The sequence below is a fragment of the Schistocerca nitens genome, chromosome 9, assembly GCF_023898315.1.
Source record: "Schistocerca nitens isolate TAMUIC-IGC-003100 chromosome 9, iqSchNite1.1, whole genome shotgun sequence".
Taxonomy (NCBI): Eukaryota; Metazoa; Arthropoda; class Insecta; order Orthoptera; family Acrididae; genus Schistocerca; species Schistocerca nitens.
In genome coordinates, this window is record NC_064622.1 from 97,356,618 (window position 1) to 97,381,171 (window position 24,554).

Sequence of the window (24,554 nt, forward strand, 5' to 3'; positions counted from 1 at the left end):
ATTACACCAGAACACTTGCATAATCATTCAAAGAAAGTCTTGGGTCAGTAACACAGAAGTACTTTGGTCATGCGTTATTAGTTGCAAGCAACTTTAACCAGCTGAGTATACTTCAGGTATCCGTGGATTCATTGTAGATGGTACTGAAAGTGATTTCTTTTAAGCTATTCTGAATACATTTTTCGGAAACTGTTTTGAGCAGCCAACCCACACTTCAAACATCTACAGTGTCAGTGTAGAGACAGGGTTAGTGATCATAATGCCATTGTGGAAACAGTACTTGCTTAACTTTGTAAATCCATCCAGAAAACTAGGAGAATTTTAATGCTGGAAAGATCAGATAAGCAGCTGTTTGTGTCCTAATTAGACAAAGATTGAACATAATTTAGTTATAGTATAATGGATGTAGATGAATTACGGACGAAGTTCAAAGGAATTCTAAATTGTGCTCTGGAGAAGTGTGTACCAAGTAGCTGGATTAAGAACAGAAAAGACCCGCTGTGGTTTCATAATAAAATTTGGAAATGCCGAGGAAACAGAGATTGTTGCACTCTTCGTTCAAAACAGAATGCAGAAATGTTGAAAACAAAAAGTAGTAAAAATTTGTGCATCTTTAAAAAGATAGATGCTCGAAGCATACAGTTGCTTCCACTGTCATAAGTTAAGCTGGGTTCACACCGGCAACAAAAGTATCGCCACTGTTAATGGCGAACTGCAGTTGCTTTGTAATTGCATGTGTGAACCCCTAGTTTTTGGTGGTGTCATTTAAGAAGCGAAAATTTTGTCACGCCACAAAAAGTTGAACTTGGTTCTACTTTGTTGCGCCATTTTGCCTTCTCCACAATCGAATAACGTCATTCGATTGCTACCTCGCGGCTGGATTCAAACCTTTCTAGTGCGTATAAGTCCGCAGATAGTGCTTTTTGTTTGTGCGTTTGCTATTAATATGTCGAAAAAGTGGTCAACAGCGACAATTATGTGATTCTTGGAGGTGTATCAAGAACGAGAATGCCTTTGAAACCACAAAAGTGAATCATACAAAGACAGAAATTTGAGAGATGCTGCATTAATTGAAATAGTAAACAGTATGCGTGAATATGTACCTGGAATTGATGTAGCTACAACGAAATTAAAAATGCAAAGCATTTGAAATGCTTACATGAATGAACATAAAAAAGTACTGAAATCACTTAAGAGTGGTGCGTCTACAGACGGTATTTATATACCCATCCTTGCTTGGTTTGAAGCTGCAGACCAGTTCTTAAAACATGTAGTCGAGACAAGAGAGACGAGAAACACTTGGGTAAGTAATATTTTACATTTATTATGTTTCCAAAACATCTTATTTAGTAATATGTACAGCCGTTTAATCAGCTGAGACAGGTGACGCCATTTTGCAAACTGCACAATTATGAAGAATTTGTGGCATCCTGTGTGAAGGGTAGCTCACAACACCACTCCAGAATGACTTGACTTGTGGCGATACTTTCGTTGCGTGTGTGAACCCAGCTTTAGCAATAGAACTTGCCAAGAACCTGAGAATTTCTGATCACAAACAGAAGTGCAAAGCACATTCAAGGTTCTGTTCAGTCTCACATTGATCAGTCTGTTGTGGCAGCAGAAGGTAGCAAAAGGATTGCTGAAGTTTTAATTTTTGTGTTTAAAAAAATTTTCCTCACAGGAGCAGCATACAGACACATTATTGTTTAGTCATTGCACAGACTTATATATGGAGAACATAGAAAGACATCCCTAGAATAGAAAAGCAGCTGAAATAGTTGAAAACAAATAAATCGGCAAGTCCAAATGAAATCCCAATTTGGTTTTACAGATTAAAGATCAGAGACAAGGGTATTGTCAGGTTCCCCAGGGTAATGTGATAGGATCATTCAGACTTGTTCTCTATATAGATACATGATGTGATAGGAAGGATGAGCAGCAATCTGTGACCGTTTGTTGATGGCACTGTTGTTGATCACAGGAAAGTGTCATCATTGAGTGATTATAGGAGGCTGCGACTTGTTGCAGAGCAATATGAAATGGAGTGAGAGGCAAGGTCGGTTGTAGGGGAGGCGAATGATCGACTTTGGTTAATTGGGAGAATCCTAGGAAAGTGTAGCCTTCAGCACTGTTAGTGGCTTACTTAATTTTGCATTTGTCACAAATATCTCACCCAGCACAAACTCCCAAGCAGGTTGAAAAAAGTGCAACTCTCATATATAAGAATGGACCTGCAAAATGACAGACCAATATCCTTAATGTTGATTTGCTGTAGATTTCTTGAGCATATTCCAAGTTTGAATATAATTTCCTCGAGACATAAAATCATGTCCAATAACTCGGTACACATTTAGAAAGAACCACATATTTAAAATTCAGTTTGTGGTTTTCTTGTACACTATACTGTGAATCGTGGATGAACGGCTGTAGGTGGATTCCATTTTCCTAGATTTTTCAGATGTGTGTGTGGCTTGATGAGTTGTTAAGTAATAGAACCCTGTATGTTATTCTGGATAGCATGTTCATCAGAGACAAGGGTATTGTCAGGTTCCCCATGGTAATGTGATAGGACCATTCAGACTTGTTCTCTATATAGATACATGATGTGATAGGAAGGATGAGCAGCAATCTGTGACCATTTGTTGATGGCGCTGTGTTTGATCACAGGAAAGTGTCATCATTGAGTGATTATAGGAGGCTGCAGGATGACTTGGACAGAATTTCTGTTTGGTGTGATAAAGGGCAGATTGCTGTAAATGTAGAAAAATGTAAGTTAATTTGAGTGAGTAGTAAAAACAATCCTGTAATGTGAAGAGTACAGTATTAGTAATGTGCTGCTTGACACATTCACATTGATTAAAGATCTAGGTGTAATGTTGCAGAGCAATATGAAATGGAGAGAGAGGCAAGGTCGGTTGTAGGGGAGGCGAATGATCATCTTTGGTTAATTGGGAGAATCCTAGGAAAGTGTAGGTCATCTGTAAAGGAGATACTGTCTAGAACACTTGTTCACTGTATCACTGATTGCTACTGAAGCCTTTGGAATCTCCACCAAGTTGGATTAAAGGAAGACGTTAAGGAAATACTAGAGGAATAGTCCATGAAATCAAATGGGAGTCCTTGGAGGGAAGGGGATGTTCTTTTTGCAAAACACTATTGAGAAAATTTAGAGTACCAGCATTTGCAGCTACTGCAATACTATTCTACTGCCACAAACATAGATTTCACATAAGGACTGCGAAGACAAGAAAAATTAGGGCTCATGCAGAGGCATATAGAAGTCAGTCTCTCTCTCTCTCTCTCTCTCTCTCTCTCTCTCTCTCTCTCTCTCTCTTCCCCCCCCCCCCCCCCCCCCAATTAGTGAGTGGGACAGGAAAGGAAATGACTAACTTTGGTACAGGGTACCTTCCGCCAGGGGGGCTTGCGGAGTATTTATGCAGATGCAGAAGATAATTTTCTCCTGCATATTTGTTTTATTGTCCATCCAGTCATTGTCTTCGGTTATCCTAAATACAATAATTTGTCAGTTGGTTCTACTACTTCATTGCTTAATTTTATTCTTTTCTTTTTGAACCATTGATTGTACGTTGTTTTAGTCTTATTGCAATTGATTCCAGGCCTACTTGCAAACTTGATATATCAAGTTCTGCCATTCGCTGCCATAAGTTTCACACTCACCGAAGACAAACAACACAGTATTAGCAAGCGGAATGCTGGCATTTCAGGTTGTTAGTTTGGTTGTTAGCTATGTGTTCTGTAGATCATATTCATGTTAACCATTAAATGTGGAATGTGTCAGATGAACAACCATAGAACACACATTTAAAAAAGATGAGAAGATATTTATATGATTGCATGCTGGCAATTTACAGGTTTTTCTGTATAAATGACTATATCTGCTCAAGAAATTCTCTACTGTATATCAGAAGTCATTAAGAAGAAACCTTTTTTATCTACGTTTAAAAACACTACTACTGTCTGTCAGAAATTTTATTTACATATGTATGGCTAGATTGTCAAAGGCTTCTATTGCTATATAGTTCACATCTTTCTGTCCCAAAGTTAGATTCAGTAATGGGTAATGCAGATCCATATTCCTTATGATGCTGTAGTAGTTGTGAATGTCTGTTTTAAGTCTCAGACTTAGTTGGATTGTTGATAGCAAATTTTGTAATAGGATGAATGTAATGTGAGGCTGCGGTTAGTATTCCCAGTTGCTCAAATTGATGCTTGCAAGATGTACTTGGATGAATCGTGCTTAAAATTCTAATGGCTTCCTTTTGAACAATGAATAATTTTTGTCTAAGTGAGGAGTTACCCCCACCGTTTACAATTATTCTTGTGGTTAAACTAGCCATACCTAAACATTCTTGCAGATCTACTACAAGTATATGGCTTTTCCAGTGTAAATTTCCATCAGTATGATACAAAAACACTATCCTGTGAAATTTAAAACTTTCACATCATGTACTGCACCATAAAATTTCAGGCAAACAGCCAGATGTTGAAAAGTTGCTTCCAGCTGCTGCGTTGTTTTGGAAAGTCTTCTGGTGCATAGTGGCTAAAGCACATTGAGATCCTCTATTTAAAACACATCAGTATGTGTGCAGTGTATTAGTTGTCACTTTGTGTGCATTAAAAGGGTGCATATGCATCTGGTGCAAGTCTGTGTGTTGCAGGGAGTGTCCTCTCTGGTATCTGTTCAATTGTCTTCCCATGATAAAACTGAAGAATGAAGCCAATTATGCATAGCAGGCATTACCTAACTGGAATCTGTCATCGTGATTGATAGGCGCCTCGAACAGTCATATTTGCAGTGATTTATTGATAACAGGGTTCCAAAAGTTTGAACTAAGGGACACAATTTTTGTTTCATTGTATTGAACACTTGGGAAAATTTGGCTTTTCAAAAGCCCACTAATACCAATCTGTATTTGCAGGCAACTAGTTGCCACCATCTGGCACAAATAATGAACATTCTGAGGACCTTGATTTGCTAAGCGCATATCACCTCAGATGCCAGTGATGTGCAAGCAATATTGGAACACTTGCAGACTGTTTCCTCGAAAATGGATATTCATTTCAGCAGATACAGAGAGTACTACAAACAATACAACAAGGAAGAGGATGAAGCCTTCAGGCTTACAGCCTACCTGCCATAGATTGGAAATGTTTTTGTGGAAATGGGCAGAATATCAAGAAAACATAAGGTTAAAGTGATCTTTCAGCCTCCATCAAAACTCTTCACACTTTTGTTATCAGGCAGGATGTGATTTAAGAGCAGTGCAAGATCCTGAGTGAGTGTGGCAAATCATACATGCTATAGGAAAGCTGTTGGAACAGTGTTCAGCAGCACACTGTAGAACACCAGTGGCATACTCAGCTTCTCCGAGCCAGGAAATCTGCTTTCACAGAGCACTGTAATTGTACTGGTGATCTCATGAAATACAACACAAAATGGTGTGACTCATACTTGTGTTATCAATGAATCAGAAGTAGTATGACTGTCTGAGACACTTACCAATTGGGATAGTGGCTTCCTGTTAGATAATGCATGGAATCCTCTGATAAAATAATGCTATGCTGTGCATAATCTGCTTTATTCTTCAGTTTTATCATGTGAAGATAGTTGATCTGATAAGAAAGAGGGTGCTCCCAGCAACTCAAAGGCTTGGAGCAGATGCACGTGCATCCTAATAACACAAAAGCAGTGACAACTGGTACACTGTGCACCCGCTGGCTCCTTTTAAACAGAGGAGCCTAGTGTACTTTAGCCACTATGCACCTGATGATGGCCAGAAGAGTTTTGTCCCGAAATATTGTGGCAGTATCTTATTGACAGCCAGCGGTTTGTCTGAAATCGTATGGAACAACCTAACACTCTTTAGTATTTCTTGTCTTTATACTAGGTTAATAGGAGGTGGGATATTTTTGATAGTACAAAATTGTGTGTGTGTGTGTGTGTGTGTGTGTGTGTGTGTGCGTGTGTGCGCGCGCGCGCGAGAGAGAGAGGGGGGGGGGGCACATGGGCATGTGTGGTGTTTCTTTTTACTCTAGCCCATCAAAGGTTGGCTCTGAAAGCTAGCAGGTGTTACTTCTTTTCTGTGCACCCAACTCAACGCATCGGCTATTCAAAGTGGTCTCCTTTGGCCTTAAAGTATTTGCACGGTATGTAGAAGTCCTTCGTATGTTATTTGTGGTTTCATTAAATGTTCATCTTCTCAACCTTGACAGTTTCTTTTTTACATCTTGTTTGGAATGAATGTTATTGTGACGGATTGGTTTGTAATGAAGCTCCAAGGACTATGCTAGACTCAGATATGATAGTTTGGTTGTGAGTTATCAAGGACAACCAGTATGTATTATGACAAGGAGCTTGGTTACTTGTACTGGTCAGTTCAAGCAGTTACTCAGAAGAAAGTCAGTGACACAAACTGCATACATTTTGGTTATGAATTGTGTGATAAAAATTTTACTTTCTTAGGACATACATATTGTTAACTTTTATGTTTTCAGTAGCTGTTATTTCAAATACATTGTGTATTTTATCTTTATACAGATGTCACATTTTGACCCAATCAATTCTACCCAGGGCTGCAAAACATGTCTACATGATGCTCCCTGTTTGATTGTTTACACACTCTCTTATGTAAAGTAAAAGTAAAGACTGGACCATAGCTATGCAAGCAAATGAAAATCAATTGCCAATGACAGGCAGCAAACTGTTGAAAATATAGCGGTCTCCAGCTGCAAAATCAGTGTACAACCTGAAATTAGAATGCAGCAGATCTGTGAATATTTAAATAGACACAAGAACTCTGATTTATTTGGCAAGAAGTATCTATGCACGATACAGGTTCATATTTAGTGGTGTCATAAAACAGATTGTGCTGTCAAGGAACAATGTGTTAATCTTAGGGCAGTTTTCACAGACCAAAGAAATTTCTGTGTGAAAACTACCTAGGAAAGGATGATTGTTTGATTAGATTGGGTCTGTAACTTTCAGCATGATGTTGACGGATATTTGAAAAATTATTAGAAACAAGGGGAACTAATTCAGTCTCGTGGCTGCAAAAAATCAGACACTGTAGCTGAAAGAGCAAAATGTAAGCACCACCCCAATAAGGAAATGACAGAAAATGCACTGAGAATACAGCCCACAACATGTAAGTCATATAAAGGAAAATTGTGTAAAAGGCTACATTAGAATATACAGTATATTGATAACAAGAAATTACAAGTGGAAGTACTGTAAAGTGAAATAAACCAGACATATGATGCATCTGAATATAGGCTAACTGCAAGTCATAGAGGTAATATGACTATGAAGTGCCATTAGGCTATAGATCCAAACACAAAAGTAGCAAAGTTTCTACATATATTCAGACAGGAAAGCTAATAAAGATTGTAATCCGTAAAGGTGTGAGAGTAAGCAGAGTTAAATAAAAATATTGTGAAGTTGTGGGTGTAATGACAGATGGCTTTAGAGTGTTTTGTGTATGCAGATCACCAAGTTGCAAGATTAGTGTTTTTATGAATAAAAGGAGGCTAATTTACTGTAAATGAATATGAAGAGAAACATTATTTATGGAGACATGAGAAAAGGATCAAAAACAAGATAACATGTTGAAGAATTGTTAATGAAGTATAACAGTGAAACAATCTGCACCCACGGGCATGACTTCTCAAAGTCAGACAGTTATTTACATAATCATTATCCCTATGAAACACACGTGCTTCAAATAGAAATATCTGGTCGTCGTGGACAGATGACCTGCTCTTGCCCAAATGATGACATATTAGATTCAAAACAACCAGTGAAGCATTTATTATAAGTAAGCAAAATAATAACTTCTGTAGAACAATACTGTATTAAGTAGGGAAACAAAGACTAGGCACACCCAATGTAAATGCAAAGCAGCATACAAGACTAGGCACCCAAAGTAAATGTAAAGCAGCGTGGAATGTTCCCTATGTCTGAAAAAGTGTTTTATGTTCAGCATGTGAATGTTGTTACTCTCAAATTCTGAAGTGTTGCCTCTTGAAATACTGTTCAGACACACTGTGTAGTTATTCTCAAAATGGACCTCTTCGCCATTGTAGCTGTTGTGCTGGAATCTGGAAGCTTTAATCGGTTCTCAGCTGTGTACTAAACAACAGAAAGTATTTCTTCCAACAATAAGAAAAAATAATAAGCGTGTAACAGATGATTTAGTGTCAGTCAATACAAAATATCAAGAACTTCTGAGGAAATATCAAGAGCTGGCAACAATATAAAGCAGTGGATCAGAATTATCACCTAACTCAAGACAACGCCATTGTTAATAGTCATTCCGCGCAGAAAATATGGCTTGTGCTGGAAAAAAAAAAAAAAAAAAAAAAAAAAAAAAAAAAAAAACTAGCAAGAACTACATGTAAGTACAGCCCCAGTGATACCATTATCAAACAAATTCTCAGCACTAGTAGCAGATTGTGGTAACACAACAGACATAAACGAACCCCCCACTAAAGAACCAAAAAAGAACTTGCCAACCTTAAGATGCACCAAAGGGCTCCTTCTGTATGCCGAAAGTCGTGGAAAAGATCTATCCAAACATTTTCGCGAAAGTATGCCTTTAAAGCATTCAGTTTTCGCGAAAATGAAGCCTGGTGCAATGTTAAATGCAGTGGTGGAGAATATTACAACAGAAACAAGTCAATTTAACAAGGACGCTTACGTTGTGGTTATTGGCGGCGGCAACGACGTATACAAAAATGAAAGCAAGACAGCCCTGCGATGTTTCCGTAACATATTATCAAAACTATTTCAAACGAACATTGTCATCATAAACTTGCCAGTGCAACATGATTTACCACTGTGGTCGTGTGTAAACAAAGAGATTCAACACTACAATTCCGAGCTAAAGAAACTGTGTGATAAATTTAGCCATGTGCATTTGATAGACTTAAGTAAGATGAGTCGTGATGAACACACAAAACACGGATTCCACTTACACAGGAAAGGGAAGGCCAAGCTAGTTTTCCACATAAGCAAACTGTGCTAGAAAGACAGTGTGGAGAAAGCTCCAATTGCTCTGGGCTACAACCACGAGACTGTTCTAGAATAAAGGACCATAATAATAGTTTTCAGGGATGTATTTCAGATATGACTGAGTCCCGTTCACGCAAAGAAAAGCCAGGCTGTGAAATAAGTGATCAGTCATTGCAGGTCAATTCCAAAAAACCAGTGTATGCAAAATGTCGTAAAAAGTGTAACTTAAACAATTTTGATTCGTTTGATTTGTGCAAGATGGTAAATAAACAAGAAGGGATAACACCCTTAAAGTTAATGCACTTAAATGTGCAATATCTCAAAAACAAACTAGACATTCTACAAATATTCATAGAGGAACACTTGCCACATGGGTTAAAATGCAGTGAAATAATATATTATATATGAGAAGGTTACATACTAGCAAATAGTTACTGTAGGTAAAACCATAAAGGTAGTGGTGTGGCAGTTTATGTTAATAAGGATATAGAAGCTAAAAAGAAAATCCTTTCTTGAACACCACACCAAAGAAGGATCAATTGAAATGACAGGTATTGTACTCCACAGTAATGAGCTTAAGTTACCAAAACATAAAGTGATTGGAGTATATAGGCCACCAAATGCTGATGTAATGCTGTTTGTGGATAAACTTAGTAGTGTTGTTGGTCAGGCCGGTTCTAATGACCTTACTATATTAGGTGACTTTAATATAGATTTAAACTCAAATAGTATAGTAAACTTGAAACTCAGTGATGTACTGACCTCATACTATCTTGTAAATATAGTGAACTCTGACACCAGAGTGAAGGACACATGTTCCACTAGAATAGATTATGCCATAATCAACAAAGATGTTATAGATAAGGTAAAGTACAGTAACTTAGATTTTCTTTATTCTGATCACTTCTGTCAGGTGATAGAGTACAAAACTTAAGTTGTGCCTAACTAACAAAAATTGTGCTAGAGAAACGAATGCTGAATGACAAACTATCGAATGAGAAATAGGATTCTGTGTACCAGGTAAAAGGGTCGGATGAGAAATGGAATGAATTCTACTTAACCCTACTGCATCATTATGAATGTAGTTGTCCAGTCAGAGAAATCCAGAAGGTAGTTAAACACTGTCAAAATGGAAGTAATCCTAGACTAAAACTCCCAACAAATCTGATTAGGCTCAGGCAGCAAGTACATGATCTAAACCAGCTTTATAAAGCTACTACTATGCAGCTGTTCGAAGGAAAAATACAATATGGCCAAGCAAACTTTTAAAACTGAAATTGTTAATCTAAGGAATCAGATTAACAGCAAAACAATAGAACAGTCTGACAACATAAGCAAAGCATCTTGGAAGGTGATTGAGAAATGCCAAAAAGATCCCAACAAGATGAACATGGAACATACCCACATAAGACATGATGATAACATAAAACAAAAACCAGATACTACATGTAATATTTTTAATAACTACTACATTTCTGGTGAACAATCAACCCATATTGTAGATTCACAGGTAGAGACCCGATGCCCTCTCACCCAGTGTACCGAATTTGAATTTGTGGAGGTGAATGAGCAGGAGGTTCGCAGGGCAATATACGTGCTAAAGAAAAAATTTTCATCTGGATGGGATGGCGTATACAGTGCTATTACTAAAGTGTGCTTAAAAGAAATCTCTAAACCCCTTACCTGATTAATTGCAGCATTAGAGAAAACATGTTTCCAACGGTTCTAAAAATGAGTGTAGTGAAACCAGTGTATAAAAACGGAAGTTAGGAAGATGTCTCCAACTATAGACCAATATCATTAATTCCCACTTTTAGTAAGATATTCGAAAGCATTATCCTTTCTCAGCTAAGTGCCTTTTTCACAAAACATAAACTGCTTGTAGATTCACAGCATGGCTTCAGAAAAGAGCTAAGTACAACCACAGCAGCTACACAGTTCATGAAGTTCACTGTCTGTTGGACCAGAAGATGCAGACTGCAGGTATATTTTTGGACCTGACGAGCATTTGATATGGTAAACCATAGGGTACTTCTTAAAAAGCTAAAATCTTAGAGTATTGGGGATCAAGCCATGAATCTTTTAACCACATACCTGCTGAATCGTAAGCAAAGCACTAAATTGTCATACAAACTAGATAATAATATCATGAACTCCCAGTCCACCATTTAACCTGTATTGCAAGGTGTACCACAGGGCTCAATCCTTGGATCCTTTCTCTTCCTTATATAAAAACAAAGAAGATGTGACTTACCAAACGAAAGCGCTGGCAGGTCGATAGACACACAAACATACACACAAAATTCAAGCTTTCGCAACCAACGGTTGCTTCATCAGGAAAGAGGGAAGGAGAGGGAAAGACGAAAGGATGTGGGTTTTAAGGGAGAGGGTAAGGAGTCATTCCAATCCCGGGAGCAGAAAGACTTACCTTAGGGGGAAAAAAGGACAGGTATACACTCTCGCGCACACACACACCCATATCCAACCGCACATACACATACACAAGCAGACATTTGTAAAGGCAAAGAGTTTTGGTAGAGATGTCAGTCGAGGCAGAAGTACAGAGGCAAAGATGTTGTTACATGACAGGTGAGGTATGAGCGGCGGCAACTTGAAATTAGCGGAGGTTGAGGCCTGGCGGATAACGAGAAGAGAGGATATACTGAAGGGCAAGTTCCCATCTCCGGAGTTCTGACAGGTTGGTGTTAGTGGGAGTATCCAGATAACACGGACGGTGTAACACTGTGCCAAGATGTGCTGGCCGTGCACCAAGGCATGTTCAGCCACAGGGTGATCCTCATTACCAACAAACACTGTCTGCCTGTGCCCATTCATGCGAATGGACAGTTTGTTGCTGGTCATTCCCACATAGAAAGCTTCACAGTGTAGGCAGGTCAGTTGGTAAATCACGTGGGTGCTTTCACACGTGGCTCTGCCTTTGATCGTGTACACCTTCCGGGTTACAGGACTGGAGTAGGTGGTGGTGGGAGGGTGCATGGGACAGGTTTTACACTGGGGGCAGTTACAAGGGTAGGAGCCAGAGGGTAGGGAAGGTGGTTTGGGGATTTCATAGGGATGAACTAAGAGGTTACGAAGTTTAGGTGGACGGCGGAAAGACATTCTTGGTAGAGTGGGGAGGATTTCATGAAGGATGGATCTCATTTCAGGGCAGGATTTGAGGAAGTCGTATCCCTGCTGGAGAGCCACATTCAGAGTCTGATCCAGTCCCGGAAAGTATCCTGTCACAAGTGGGGCACTTTTGTGGTTCTTCTGTGGGAGGTTCTGGGTGTGAGGGGATGAGGAAGTGGCTCTGGTTATTTGCTTCTGTACCAGGTTGGGAGGGTAGTTGCGGGGTGCAAAAGCTGTTTTCAGATTGTTGGTGTACTGGTTCAGGGATTCCAGACTGGAGCAGATTCGTTTGCCACGAAGACCTAGGCTGTAGGGAAGGGACCGTTTGATGTGGAATGGGTGGCAGCTGTCGTAATAGAGGTACTGTTGCTTGTTGGTGGGTTTGATGTGGACAGACGTGTGAAGCTGGCCATTGGACAGGTGGAGGTCAACATCAAGGAAAGTGGCATGGGATTTGGAGTAGGACCAGGTGAATCTGATGGAACCAAAGGAGTTGAGGTTGGAGAGAAAATTCTGGAGTTCTTCTTCACTGTGAGTCCAGATCATGAAGATGTCATCAATAAATCTGTACCAAACTTTGGGTTGGCAGGCCTGGGTAACCAAGAAGGCTTCCTCTAAGCGACCCATGAATAGGTTGGAGCACGAGGGGGCCATCCTGGTACTCATGGCTGTTCCCTTTAATTGTTGGTATGTCTGGCCTTCAAAAGTGAAGAAGTTGTGGGTCAGGATGAAGCTGGCTAAGGTAATGAGGAAAGAGGTTTTAGGTAGGGTGGCAGGTGATCGGTGTGAAAGGAAGTGCTCCATTTCAGCGAGGCCCTGGACGTGCGGAATATTTGTGTATAAGGAAGTGGCATCAATGGTTACAAGGATGGTTTCCGGGGGTAACAGATTGGGTAAGGATTCCAGGCGTTCGAGGAAGTGGTTGGTGTCTTTGATGAAGGATGGGAGACTGCATGTAATGGGTTGAAGGTATTGATCTACGTGGGCAGAGATACGTTCTGTGGGGGCTTGGTAACCAGCTACAATGGGGTGGCCCCGATGATTGGGTTTGTGAATTTTAGGAAGAAGGTAGAAGGTAGGGATCACCCTGTGGCTAAACATGCCTCGGCGCACGGCCAGCACATCTTGGCACAGTGTTACACCGTCCGGGTTATCTGGATACTTCCCACTAACACCAACCTGTCAGAACTCCGGAGATGGGAACTTGCCCTTCAATATATCTTCTCTTCTCTTAATCCGCCAGACCTCAACCTCCGCTAATTTCAAGTTGCCGCCGCTCATACCTCACCTGTCTTTCAACAACATCTTTGCCTCTGTACTTCTGCCTCGACTGACATCTCTGCCGAAACTCTTTGCCTTTACAAATGTCTGCTTGTGTCTGTGTATGTGCGGTTGGATATGGGTGTGTGTGCGAGTCTATAGCTGTCCTTTTTTCCCCCTAAGGTAAGTCTTTCTGCTCCCGGGATTGGAATGACTCCTTACCCTCTCCCTTAAAACCCACATCCTTTCGGCGTTCCCTCTCCTTCCCTCTTTCCTGATGAAGCAACTGTTTGTTGCGAAAGCTTGACTTTTGTGTGTATGTCTGTGTTTGTTTGTGTGTCTATTAACCTGCCAGTGCTTTCGTTTGGTAAGTCACATCATCTTTGTTTTTAGATATATTTTTACCACGTGGAATGTTTCCCTCGCACAACCCCTTAAGTCCCTTATTGTAAGCTATGCAGATGACACGTCAATCTTATTCTATGGGAGTGAATCTAATGAGCTAGAATCTCTTACTACTATTGGTGTAACAGAAGTAACAAAATACTTTAATGATCAGGGTCTCAAGGTGAATGTCACCAAATTTCAACTATTGAATTTTAAAACAGGCAGTTCTCACCATAACAATATGGATAGTGTGTGTAATATCTCTGCAACAGAGAATGGTAACTGTAAATTCCTGGGTCTGTATGTTGATGAAAATTTGCGGTGGACATTCCACATTAATTTCGTATGTGGAAAAGTCAGTAGTGCCATATATCTCCTCAGCGAGCTCGCAAACATAGTTCCTAGCCAAGCACTGAAATTAGATTGTTATGGAACACTTTACCCCTTTCTCAATTACGGAATTGAACTAAGGGGCTGTGCAGCTGATGTACATTTAAAAAGAATACTACTACTACAGAAAAGAGCAATGTTGTTGTTGTTGTTGTGGTCTTCAGTCCTGAGACTGGTTTGATGCAGCTCTCCATGCTACTCTATCCTGTGCAAGCTTCTTCATCTCCCAGTACCTACGGCAACCTACAGCAATAAGACATATAAATGGGGTGGGACATAGAGAGTCATGTCATGAAGTGTTTGTACAGCACAAATATCTGACAATATATTCTCTGTACATCTTCAAAATAGTTGTATTTTTTATATGTCAACCAACAGAAGCTATCAAGGGCAGTGATGTACATGATCCCAACACTAGAACAAAGTGTAACTATTTCCATAACAGAACAATGTTAAAAATGACTGATAGAAGTCCATATATCAGTGGTTTGATTTGGTATAACAAGCTACCAAACTCTCCAAGAACGTACATGGGAAATCTTTTAAAACAAAATTAACATCTTTTGTAATAGAAAAATGTTTATATTCTTTCATCAAATTTTAAGATAGTTATTGTAACACGAGGCATTAGCATATCAGTTGTAATGTGATAAATGTAAAAAATAGACATAAGAAGCAACAGCTACAGAATATAGTGTATTTTATAGGTGTAAATATAACCATAGTATTAAGTGTGATGTGTGCAAAAGCCATCATTACGATGGCTCCATGCAAAGAAAATGTAAATAAATAAATAAATAAAGTAATGTCTTCTGTTAAAATTGATGATATAAGGGAAACACATCTCCAAAGAATGTTCATGCAGTCAATCTGATGCTATGTAAACTCAATCTGGCAGTATTAATAACAGATATGTATGAATATGGCACTTAATGAATTAATGTATGTCCTCCATGATTTCAGCACCTTTATTCACTGTGTGCCGTAGCTGGGACATCATTGCATGGAATAATTGCCAAGCCAGCAGATACAGCAATGCATAGCCAAACTGCCATCAGTGTCCCATCTTGGAGATACATGGTGACCATCCAGCCCAGTGTATATGCACAAACAATAATAAACTTCTAAACAGTTTGCAATTCTAAACTAATTAACTTACAAAAAATATTTTCACTGTCATTCTTTGATTAGTTAGACAGTGGGTAACACATTGCTTTATCGAAAGTGGTATGTTACACTAGATGCATTTAATACTACAAATTAAATATCATTTTAATGTAGCAGTCCCCAAAACAGAGAGACAAGAAAAGTGCAAGATCAAATCTAGCTGAATACCAAGTGAGACAGATGTAAAAAGCCTAAAACTATACATGTTACAAATTGAATAGAGAAAGGTGATTGGGAAGCAGATAAGGACCAATGAACACTGCTATAATGAAATCAAATAACATGCTAAAGGTAATTTGGAACGTAATTAATACTGAAAGAATGGAAAAAAAGTGGCTGAAAGAAACATATATCAGGTCAGTGAAAATAGTCAGTGCAGTGACTGTTAGTGGTAGAGAAATAGTAAACATACTCAATGATAGCAACATAAACATGGAAGCCAGCTTGAAACTTGGAAGAAACAGTCCAAAAAAGAAAGTTGCAAGGTATCAAAAATAAGTAAATATACAGCAACATGTTTTTGAAACCAGTCACAAAATAAGAATACAGAAACTAAAAGTGAAGAAATCAGCTGGTGAAGATGAAACATCTAATCAAATAACACAGCTGTTTTTTGTAAGTGAATAAACAATTGCACAATTACTGGACAAGGCAAACAGCTTTTTCCTGGATGGAGCTATTCCAGAAAAACTGAAGATAAGCACAGTTGAGTGATTCCATCTGTGACTCATTGATATTGCAGTTTTGTGAAGTGAATTGAGTGAATTGAACAATTTTCTGTGAGAAGGTGTAGTCTGTTGAACAAGACCATGTTGGGGCCATTGGCCTAACAGCTTGTTGAATGCAGCCTTTCTTCGCCTTGGCACTGGGAGGGGGAGGGTGGCAGCCTCCCCCCCCCATTTTACCCCCTCCCCCCCCCCCCCAGGAAGGGTCCTGGGGACTTACTTACTTAGTAGGAGGCTTGAGTGGTCCTGGGGCAATCCTGTAGGGACTGGATCAAGGAAAAATCCCCACGCCTACCCAGGATTGAGTCTGGGACCTCCAGGGGCAGAGTCTAGTGCTGTACCTGCTATCTATGTACATAAGTAAAACAGTAACACACTTTAGAAAAGAGAGTTCAAAGTGCATTACACATGACAGTGTGCATACCTACAACACACAGAGGAAGAAAGAGATACGAAGCATACCCCACCCACTGACAGTCCTTGAAAAAGGACATCGGTACTCACATTTCAAGTTACTAAGGAGTCTGCCACAAACCTACCTCATCGTACACATGACACTAACTTTCCAAAGAAACCCATGTTATTTGATAGGAAATGATTTATACAAAGAATACCTATTGCACTGAATTTTTATATATTGTTCTTCTTCGTAATCAGTGATATTACAGATTTTAATCAAAATGTTTGGTCTGTAGGAAATGACTGATACTGAAGGATCTCTCTCTCTCTCTCTCTCTCTCTCTCTCTCTCTCTCTCTCTCTGTGTGTGTGTGTGTGTGTGTGTGTGTGTGTGTGTGTGTGTGTGTGTGTGTGTGTGTGCGTGTGCGTGTGCGCGCGCGCTTGCTGTACACAATGTAATCTTGCAGAATCAAATAAAATTCAGTACTTCCATTTCCATCACACACTTGTTGCATGTAAGTAACAGCACTACCCTTGGGTCTAGACTCTGACTGTTGTCATCCTCTGCCTGGATAGAGAAAAAAAAAAAAAAAACAAAGAATCAAGAGTGTGAAGATAGGGTTGCAAAAAATCATTTGATAGTATGTAGTGCAATATATGCAAATGTAACGCTCATAAAGAGGTATGATTTGTTGATGTATATATGTTCAATTTTCTTCTCTTTCACAGATGTACAAACTTTGGATACCATGCAGGCCCTTTGCCTCCCACTAGGAGCTTCAGTTTCACTCCTAGTCATGTTCTTCTTCTTTGATTCTATGCAGATGTTGTTTGCTATATGCACAGCAAGTAAGTGAAATGTTACATCATTCTACCAACTAAGTTTGAACTTTTATGCAGTGACATGAGCTGTCTGAGATTAATTTTAATCATACTTTTGTTTCAGTAATTGCAACAGTTGCTTTGGCTTTTTTGCTGCTACCAATGTGTCAGTACATCATAAGACCATGTTCTGATGGAAACAAGTGAGTGCTAGTGTACTGTATTAACATGAGAGCTCAACTATTCATTATTATTGCACGTTCAAAAATTATTCTGTGAACTAGGAGCTGCCAAGCAAATATGGTTCCAGTTCATGTTTGGGGTCAATTTTTAGTTTATTAAAATCTTCATGTCACTTTGTAGGCAGAGATTTATGTGGCTGAACATGTTACTCCTTTCTGTGCCACACTAAGAATGAGTGGCAGATAGTGCAAACCACTTCTCTTTCCAGTATTTTATTTTTGAATGATTGAGTGGCAGTTAGTGCAAACCACTTCTCTTTCTAGTATTTTATTTTTGAATGTTTGATACTTTTTTTTCTGGGATTGTTTAAAAGAAACTTCATCTAAGGGAGTAAATTTTCTGTGGTGGCATGTACATACTGACAGGCAGTTTGTAGAGTTGCAGTTGAGGAGAAATGACAGTAAGTTATGTTATTATTTATTAAATTTTATGATATAAATGGTAATAAATTGCCATTTACTCAAGCATCTGTATCTTGGTTGCTGAAAACCCACTAATAGCAGAAGATTTTTGAAGAGTAATAATTAAAAGCTCGAATTCAACACATTCGCCATATATGATGACCTGTCCTCATCATCTCCAGGTTTTTATTCCATGAAAAAAAATTATGTAAAAATCTTAATACTGTTAAATTTATGTAAGTAATGCTGTAAAATCTAAATTTAGAACCTCAAATATTGCTGACTGTAGCTACCCAATACAGCATCAAAAATTGATAAAAATTTCAAGATTATGTTTGTAACGAAAACCCTAAAGCACAAATTACCGTCATGTGTTAACTTCTGTGAGTATGTATTTATTTTTTACTCACAAAACCTGTTAACTTGTTATAAGTCTGTGCATACATTCAGTATTTTGGACATTAAAAGAAATATTTACTTAATATGCAGCCTGCTATTGCATCACATACGGTGTTTCAATTTATAACTGAGTTTTATAAAATTCTGTTCTTTTGTTTATGTAAATAATTTAAGAGTAAAGGTACAACTGATTTGTTAGTAGAGGTGTGGAGTCACTGACACACACACTTCATTATCTTCTGGACAAATCCTTTTTTGAGCTAGAATGTACAATTGGAATGGGTGAGGCAAGAACAAAGAAAAGAAGTGGGGAGGGGAGGGAGGATTGGAGGAGAGTGGCAGATAGCTTGGAGGGAAGGCAGCAGGTGTATGAAGTAGGAATCTGGGAGGGAGATCCAGCGGTAGCACAGGAAAGGTATGCAACACGGTGAACTGGTGAGTTTGTACAGTGCACGATACTGATGACACGGGAGAGTAGATGCATAGGTGGAGACAGAGCAGAGGAAGGGGAGACTATAGGGAACAGGGTGTGGTTGTAGGATATTAGCGAAGATTGGGTTGAGAGGATTATGTGAAGGAAGGATGTTTTGATGTGTTTCAAGGATAATTCCCATCTATGTAGTTCAGGAAAAGTGCAGGGAGGAGGCGGGGGGGGGGGGGGGGGGGGGGTTGCAGATGGCACGTTATGTGAAGCAGCTTTTGAAATCAAACACATTGTGCTCACGAGCGTGTTCTGCCATTTGTCAGTCAGTTCTGCTCTTGATCACAATTTGTCAATGGCCATTCATTTCGGTGAGCAGTTGGTTGGTGATCATGCTTCTATAGAGTCTGTGCCATCTGTGAAAGCAGTCACATATCAGGACACCCCCCAAAAACGTATGTTTTTCATATTAGGTGCATTGTGCTGCCCTCTACTGCGGTACTCCATATCAGTGACCTCGGTAGTCATTAGACATAGCGAGAGAGCAGAATGGGGTGCTCTGCGGAGCTCACAGACTTCGAACGTGGTCAGGTGATTGGGTGTCACTTTTCATACTTCCACACTCCTGAACATCCTTAAGTCCACTGTTTCTGATGTGATAGTGAAGTAGAAACAGCACGAAAGCATACAGGCTGACCTCATCTGTTGACTGACAGAGTTCGCCGACAGTTGAAGAGGGTCATAATGTGTAGTAGGCATACATATATCCGGACCATCACACAGAAATTCCAAACTGCATCAGGATCCACTGCAAGTACTATGACAGTTAGGCGGGAGGTGAAAAAACTCGAATATGAAATCCGAGCGGCTGCTCATAAACCAAACCTCACGCCGGTAAATGCCAAATGACACCTTGCTTGGCGTAAGGGCCATAAACATTGGATAATTGAACAGTGGAAAAACAGTGTGTGGAGTGACGAATCATGGTGCACAATGTGGCAATCCGATGGCAGAGTGTGGGTATGGTGAATGCCCAGTGAATGTCACCTCCAGCGTGTGTCATGCCAACAGTAAAATTCGGAGGCAGTGTTGTTATGGTGTGGTCGTGTTTTTCATGGAGGGGGCTTGCACTCTTTTTTTTATTTTGCATGGCACTATCACAACACAGGCCTTCATTGATGTTTTAAGCACCTTCTGACTTCCCACTGTTGAAGAGCAATTCGGGGGTGGCATTTGCATATTTCAACACTTTCGAACACCTGTTCATAATGCACGGCCTGTGGCGGAGTGGTTACATGACAGTAACACCCCTGTAATGGACTGGCCTGCACGGTGTCCTGACCTGAATCCTATATAACACACCTTTCGGATGTTTTGGAATGCCAACTTTGTGCCAGGCCTCACCGACTGACATCGATATCTCTCCTCAGTGCAGCACTCCATGAAGAATGGGCTTCCGTTTCCCAAGAAACTTTCCAGCACCTGATTGAACGTACGGCAACGAGACTGGAAGCTGTCATTAAGGCTAAGGATGGACCAACACCATATTGAATTCCAGCATTACCGATGAAGGGTGCCAGGTGTCCGGTTACCTTTGATCACCTAGTGTAGCAGCTCTGCTGTAATTTCTGGCCAGCACTTTATGTGGGCAGGTCCACGAGCAAAGTTACCAGCCCTATTTGTGTGTCTGTCAACAACTCAACACCTCTGTTGTGCTGCAAATTGTCACCTTTACTCGTAAATTATTGACATTCTGCTGGAACTTCACATACAATATTTATTCTTGACCTTCTTCATTCTTCAGTAATTTTTCCTTTTTTATGGTATCTAGCTTCGTTTTTACTGTTTTTGTAATATTTATAGTGAATACCAGAAACATTTCATTTTCCGTAAATGAGTGGATTATATCTGTTTCCTGAACTCCAGCTCTCTCTCTCTCTCTCTCTCTCTCTCTCTCTCTCTCTCTCTCTCTCTCTCTCTCTCGAAAAGAATCTGGATAATCTTATTGAGTGACCCCAGTCACATTGTGCAACACTCTTAATAAATATGAATTTTAATATACAACATTTGAAATAGGAAAACTGTACCTAGTCGCCACTTGATGGACCTCATGTAGCTGAAACAAGGCTGCTGTACAGATCTTAAAAAATACTGTCCAGATGTTTGAATTCTGAGAATAACTGAATGTAGGAAGAATGTGTTAACATACATGCAGTAATAGTACGAAAAGTGCACTCTAAATTTGAAATATATGATGTTTGAAAGGAGCCAAGTCCTAGTAGTAGATACAGTTTCCATTTCCTGACATAGTAAATATCAGCATTGGGGAGGAGTGTGAGGGTTCGAAATGGTGAACAGTTACTGAATGTGCCTTCTGTTTAGTGTACTCTGCAATCACACATTGTGTGTAGACAGTTTATCTGTGAAATATCGTTCAGAAATTTACATAGGTGGAGAATTTGGTGCTATTGAAACAAATATAAAAAAGTTGGAAACAATTTACAGCTCATTTTACGATTAGTGTTGTTTCCTCATGAACTACATTCCCCTTGGCACATGTGTTGTATAAGTTGTGGAGCTGCCACTGACAGGTTGAATGAGACAAATTTCAAAAGGGAGTTGTTCACACAAGTAAAAGCTATTGGATGAGGAGGCATGTCAAGGTGTGACACATGTTATCGAGCTAGGTGTTGCATTGGTTAAGATACTGCATTCACATTCAGGAAGCGCAGAGGTCAAAACTCTTTCGGGCTATAAGGATTTAGTTTTTCATAAATTGATAGAGAGAAATGTCATGATGGTTCCTTGACAGGAAATGTGGTAGCTTGTTTCAGGGCACAACTTACAGAACACTAAAGCTTGGCGTAGTGAAGTAGCTGATGAAGATAGCTTAGTCCAAAATTGTATAATAATGGAAATAATTTTTCCTATTTTTGTGGAGCAATATTCAGCTTTATCTAAGCCAAGATGATATGAAACAATGGCTATAGGACATTGCTTGGACACTAGCGCATTTGGCCACCTACACGGTGCAAAAGCATACAATTGATGGCTGGTATACTATGAGAGAGAATATACATAAAAAATATGTTTCATGCGTCTTCCAAGGGATCTGACACAGTTCACTCGTATTAGGAAGGATATCAATTCAAATCCCCATGTAGCCATACTGATTTAGGTTTTCAGTGATTTCCCTAAATTACTTAAGTTAAATGCTGGGATAATTCCCTTGTAAATAAACATAATCGTGTATACTACCATTGACATCTTGCTGATTTAAATGTTACCTACTGTGAAGTACAACACAACCACATTTAGCAATAATTCCTTTTTATAACCCTCCATTCTCTCTACCTGTCTCTCTTCCCTCTACCCCCCTCCCCCCCCCCCTCTCTCTCTCTCTCTCTCTCTCTCTCTCTCTCTCTCTCTCTCTCTCTGCCCACTACCCCCCCTTCTCTCTCTCTCTCTCTCTCTCTCTCTCTCTCTCTCTCAGCCCACTACCCCCCCCTCTCTCTCTCTCTCTCTCTCTCTCTCTCTCTCTCTCTCTCTCTCTCAGCCCACAACCCCCCCCCCTCTCACTCTCTCTCTCTCTCTCTCTCTCTCTCAGCCCACAACCCCCCCCTCTCTCTCTCTCTCTCAGCCCACAACCCCCTCCTCTCTCTCTCTCTCAGCCCACAACCCCCCCCTCTCTCTCTCAGCCCACAACCCCCCCCCCTCTCTCTCTCAGCCCACAACCCCCCCCTCTCTCTCTCTCAGCCCACTACCCCCCCCCCTTTCTCTCTCAGCTCTCTAGCCCACCCCCTTTCTCTCAGCCCTCCACCCCATCTATCTATCTATCTATCTCTCAGCCCTCAAACGTGCCCACCCCACCCCACCCCACCTCAGCCCTCTTCTGTCCACTTGCCCATAGGCATCCTCTGTCTTCTTTCTCTTCGTTTTGTTCTGTTTTTAATTCACCACTTAACATTTTCTGGTGTGTTTCAGAATCTCATTTGGGGTATGTGGTCGTTTCACTGGAGCAGAGCTGTTGTCATTCTCTCTAGCAGTCTTCATTGTGTGCATATGGGTTCTAACCGGCCATTGGCTGCTAATGGATGGTGAGTTGAAAAAGTGCAGTGTAATTTCCTAGACCTTATAATTTCCATAACTTTACATGATATCTTTTTCTTTACTCCATGTTTCCACCATTTGGTGGTTATTAAGTTATTCTTAGGCAATATGTGGCACTGCTGGCCAGTTGCTTGCCATCCAGGAGGTAGTTTGTTTTTGGAATCTGGTCATTTTTTGGGGCTGGTGGATGGTTATGTATTTTGATGTGGCAGCTATATTGTATGTTAACCATTTCTTTCTTTATTTTTGCTTTGTATTCGTGCATGGCTGATCGGTGTATTTTTGTATCATTAGTCTAAAGATGATGTTTTTAAAATGTGTCGTGAATATAGGCTAAGAATAATTTTTTAAAGCTACTTTAATAGAAAACGGCCTATGAAGAGATATGAACATTTTTGTTAAGTCCATACATAAAGCACTGATAAGTAAGAACTTACAGCTAGCTAGTGTCAGCTTATAAATTTTAACAGAGTGCAATTGCAGTGGCATAAGCAGACCTAAAGTGATTTTTCAAAGTAAATTGTTTTCTGTTAATCTGTTTTTCTCTGGTCTCATTTCATTTACAAATGGAGTAGATTGAAAGATCAGTGGTAACCCCCTGAGATGGACAGTAGGCTCTATTTTTTTAAAACATTCTAACTATGGCCAGCTACCATTTATTTTTTTTATTTTCAGTCAAAATTTTTAGGTGTGCACCTTTTTTCGCAGCATAAATTAAAGTTATTTGGAATGGTACCACATTATAAAATTTAGTCCTCTGCTTGCGAAAAGACACATTTTCCAAGCCCTTTTCCCGTTTTATGTGACCTTTATTCCTTTTTTCCTCTAACCGTGTCAATAGCCCCCTTTCTGCCTTTCTTCTTCTACTACAGCTTTTGAGTAATCTTCTTGAGCCCACTCCATTATTCATAAGAGAAATGATGTACAATTATATATGGTTTTGAATTAATTGAAAGTCAAATATTTTATATTGATGACAACTGGATTCATGGTTTCCTGTCAGAGGTCGCAGTTTGTAGTAATTCACAGAAAGATCAAATAAATTCATTGAAAGATAAAGACAAATTGCAAAAAGATTTAGAAAAGATATCTGTATGGTGCGAAAATTGGCAATTGACCCTAAATAATGAAAAGTGAGGTCATCCACATGGTTCTAAAAGGAATCCTGTAAACTTTGGTTACACGATAAATTGATCAAATCTAAAGGCCATAAATTCAACTAAAAAGCTAGGAATTACAATTATGAACCATTTAAATGTGAAAGAACACATAGAAAATGTGGGGAAGGTGAACCAAAGACTGCGTTTTACCGGCGTATGGGTTACACTGTTCGTCGCCACTGAACTGCGGTCAGCATGGATGCGCGAGGCTAGCAGCTGCTGCGAGGGCTATACACAGCAACGTTTAATCAACGGTCGTTGGGAGGACGCTGTTTGTAGTCCCTTGCTAACTCTGAGCGGTCAGTTCTTCCAGCGTATCGCATCGTACCATAGCATTCTGCTGTTTGTGAGCAGTAGCCAAAATAACAAGCTAATTTCTGGTCACAAAACCCAATTGGAGTACTGCCACGCACTGTGAGTTACCTAACAAATAAGATTATAGGAGTACATCGAGAAATTTCAAAGAAGGGCAGCACATTTTGTATTGTTGAGAAACGGGAGAGAGTGTCAA

The 24,554-nt window shown here is 39.8% G+C and overlaps 1 protein-coding gene across 1 annotated transcript in view; it reads left to right on the forward strand.

The window, feature by feature from the left end:
- Window positions 1-24,554, forward strand: part of LOC126203275 (signal peptide peptidase-like 3) — a 99,084-nt gene that overhangs the window by 38,876 nt on the left and 35,654 nt on the right. The window contains exons 5-7 of the mRNA XM_049937531.1: window positions 17,217-17,336; window positions 17,434-17,512; window positions 22,758-22,870. Of these exons, the coding sequence (XP_049793488.1) occupies window positions 17,217-17,336; window positions 17,434-17,512; window positions 22,758-22,870 (312 nt within the window). The remainder of the gene's footprint in view (window positions 1-17,216; window positions 17,337-17,433; window positions 17,513-22,757; window positions 22,871-24,554) is intronic.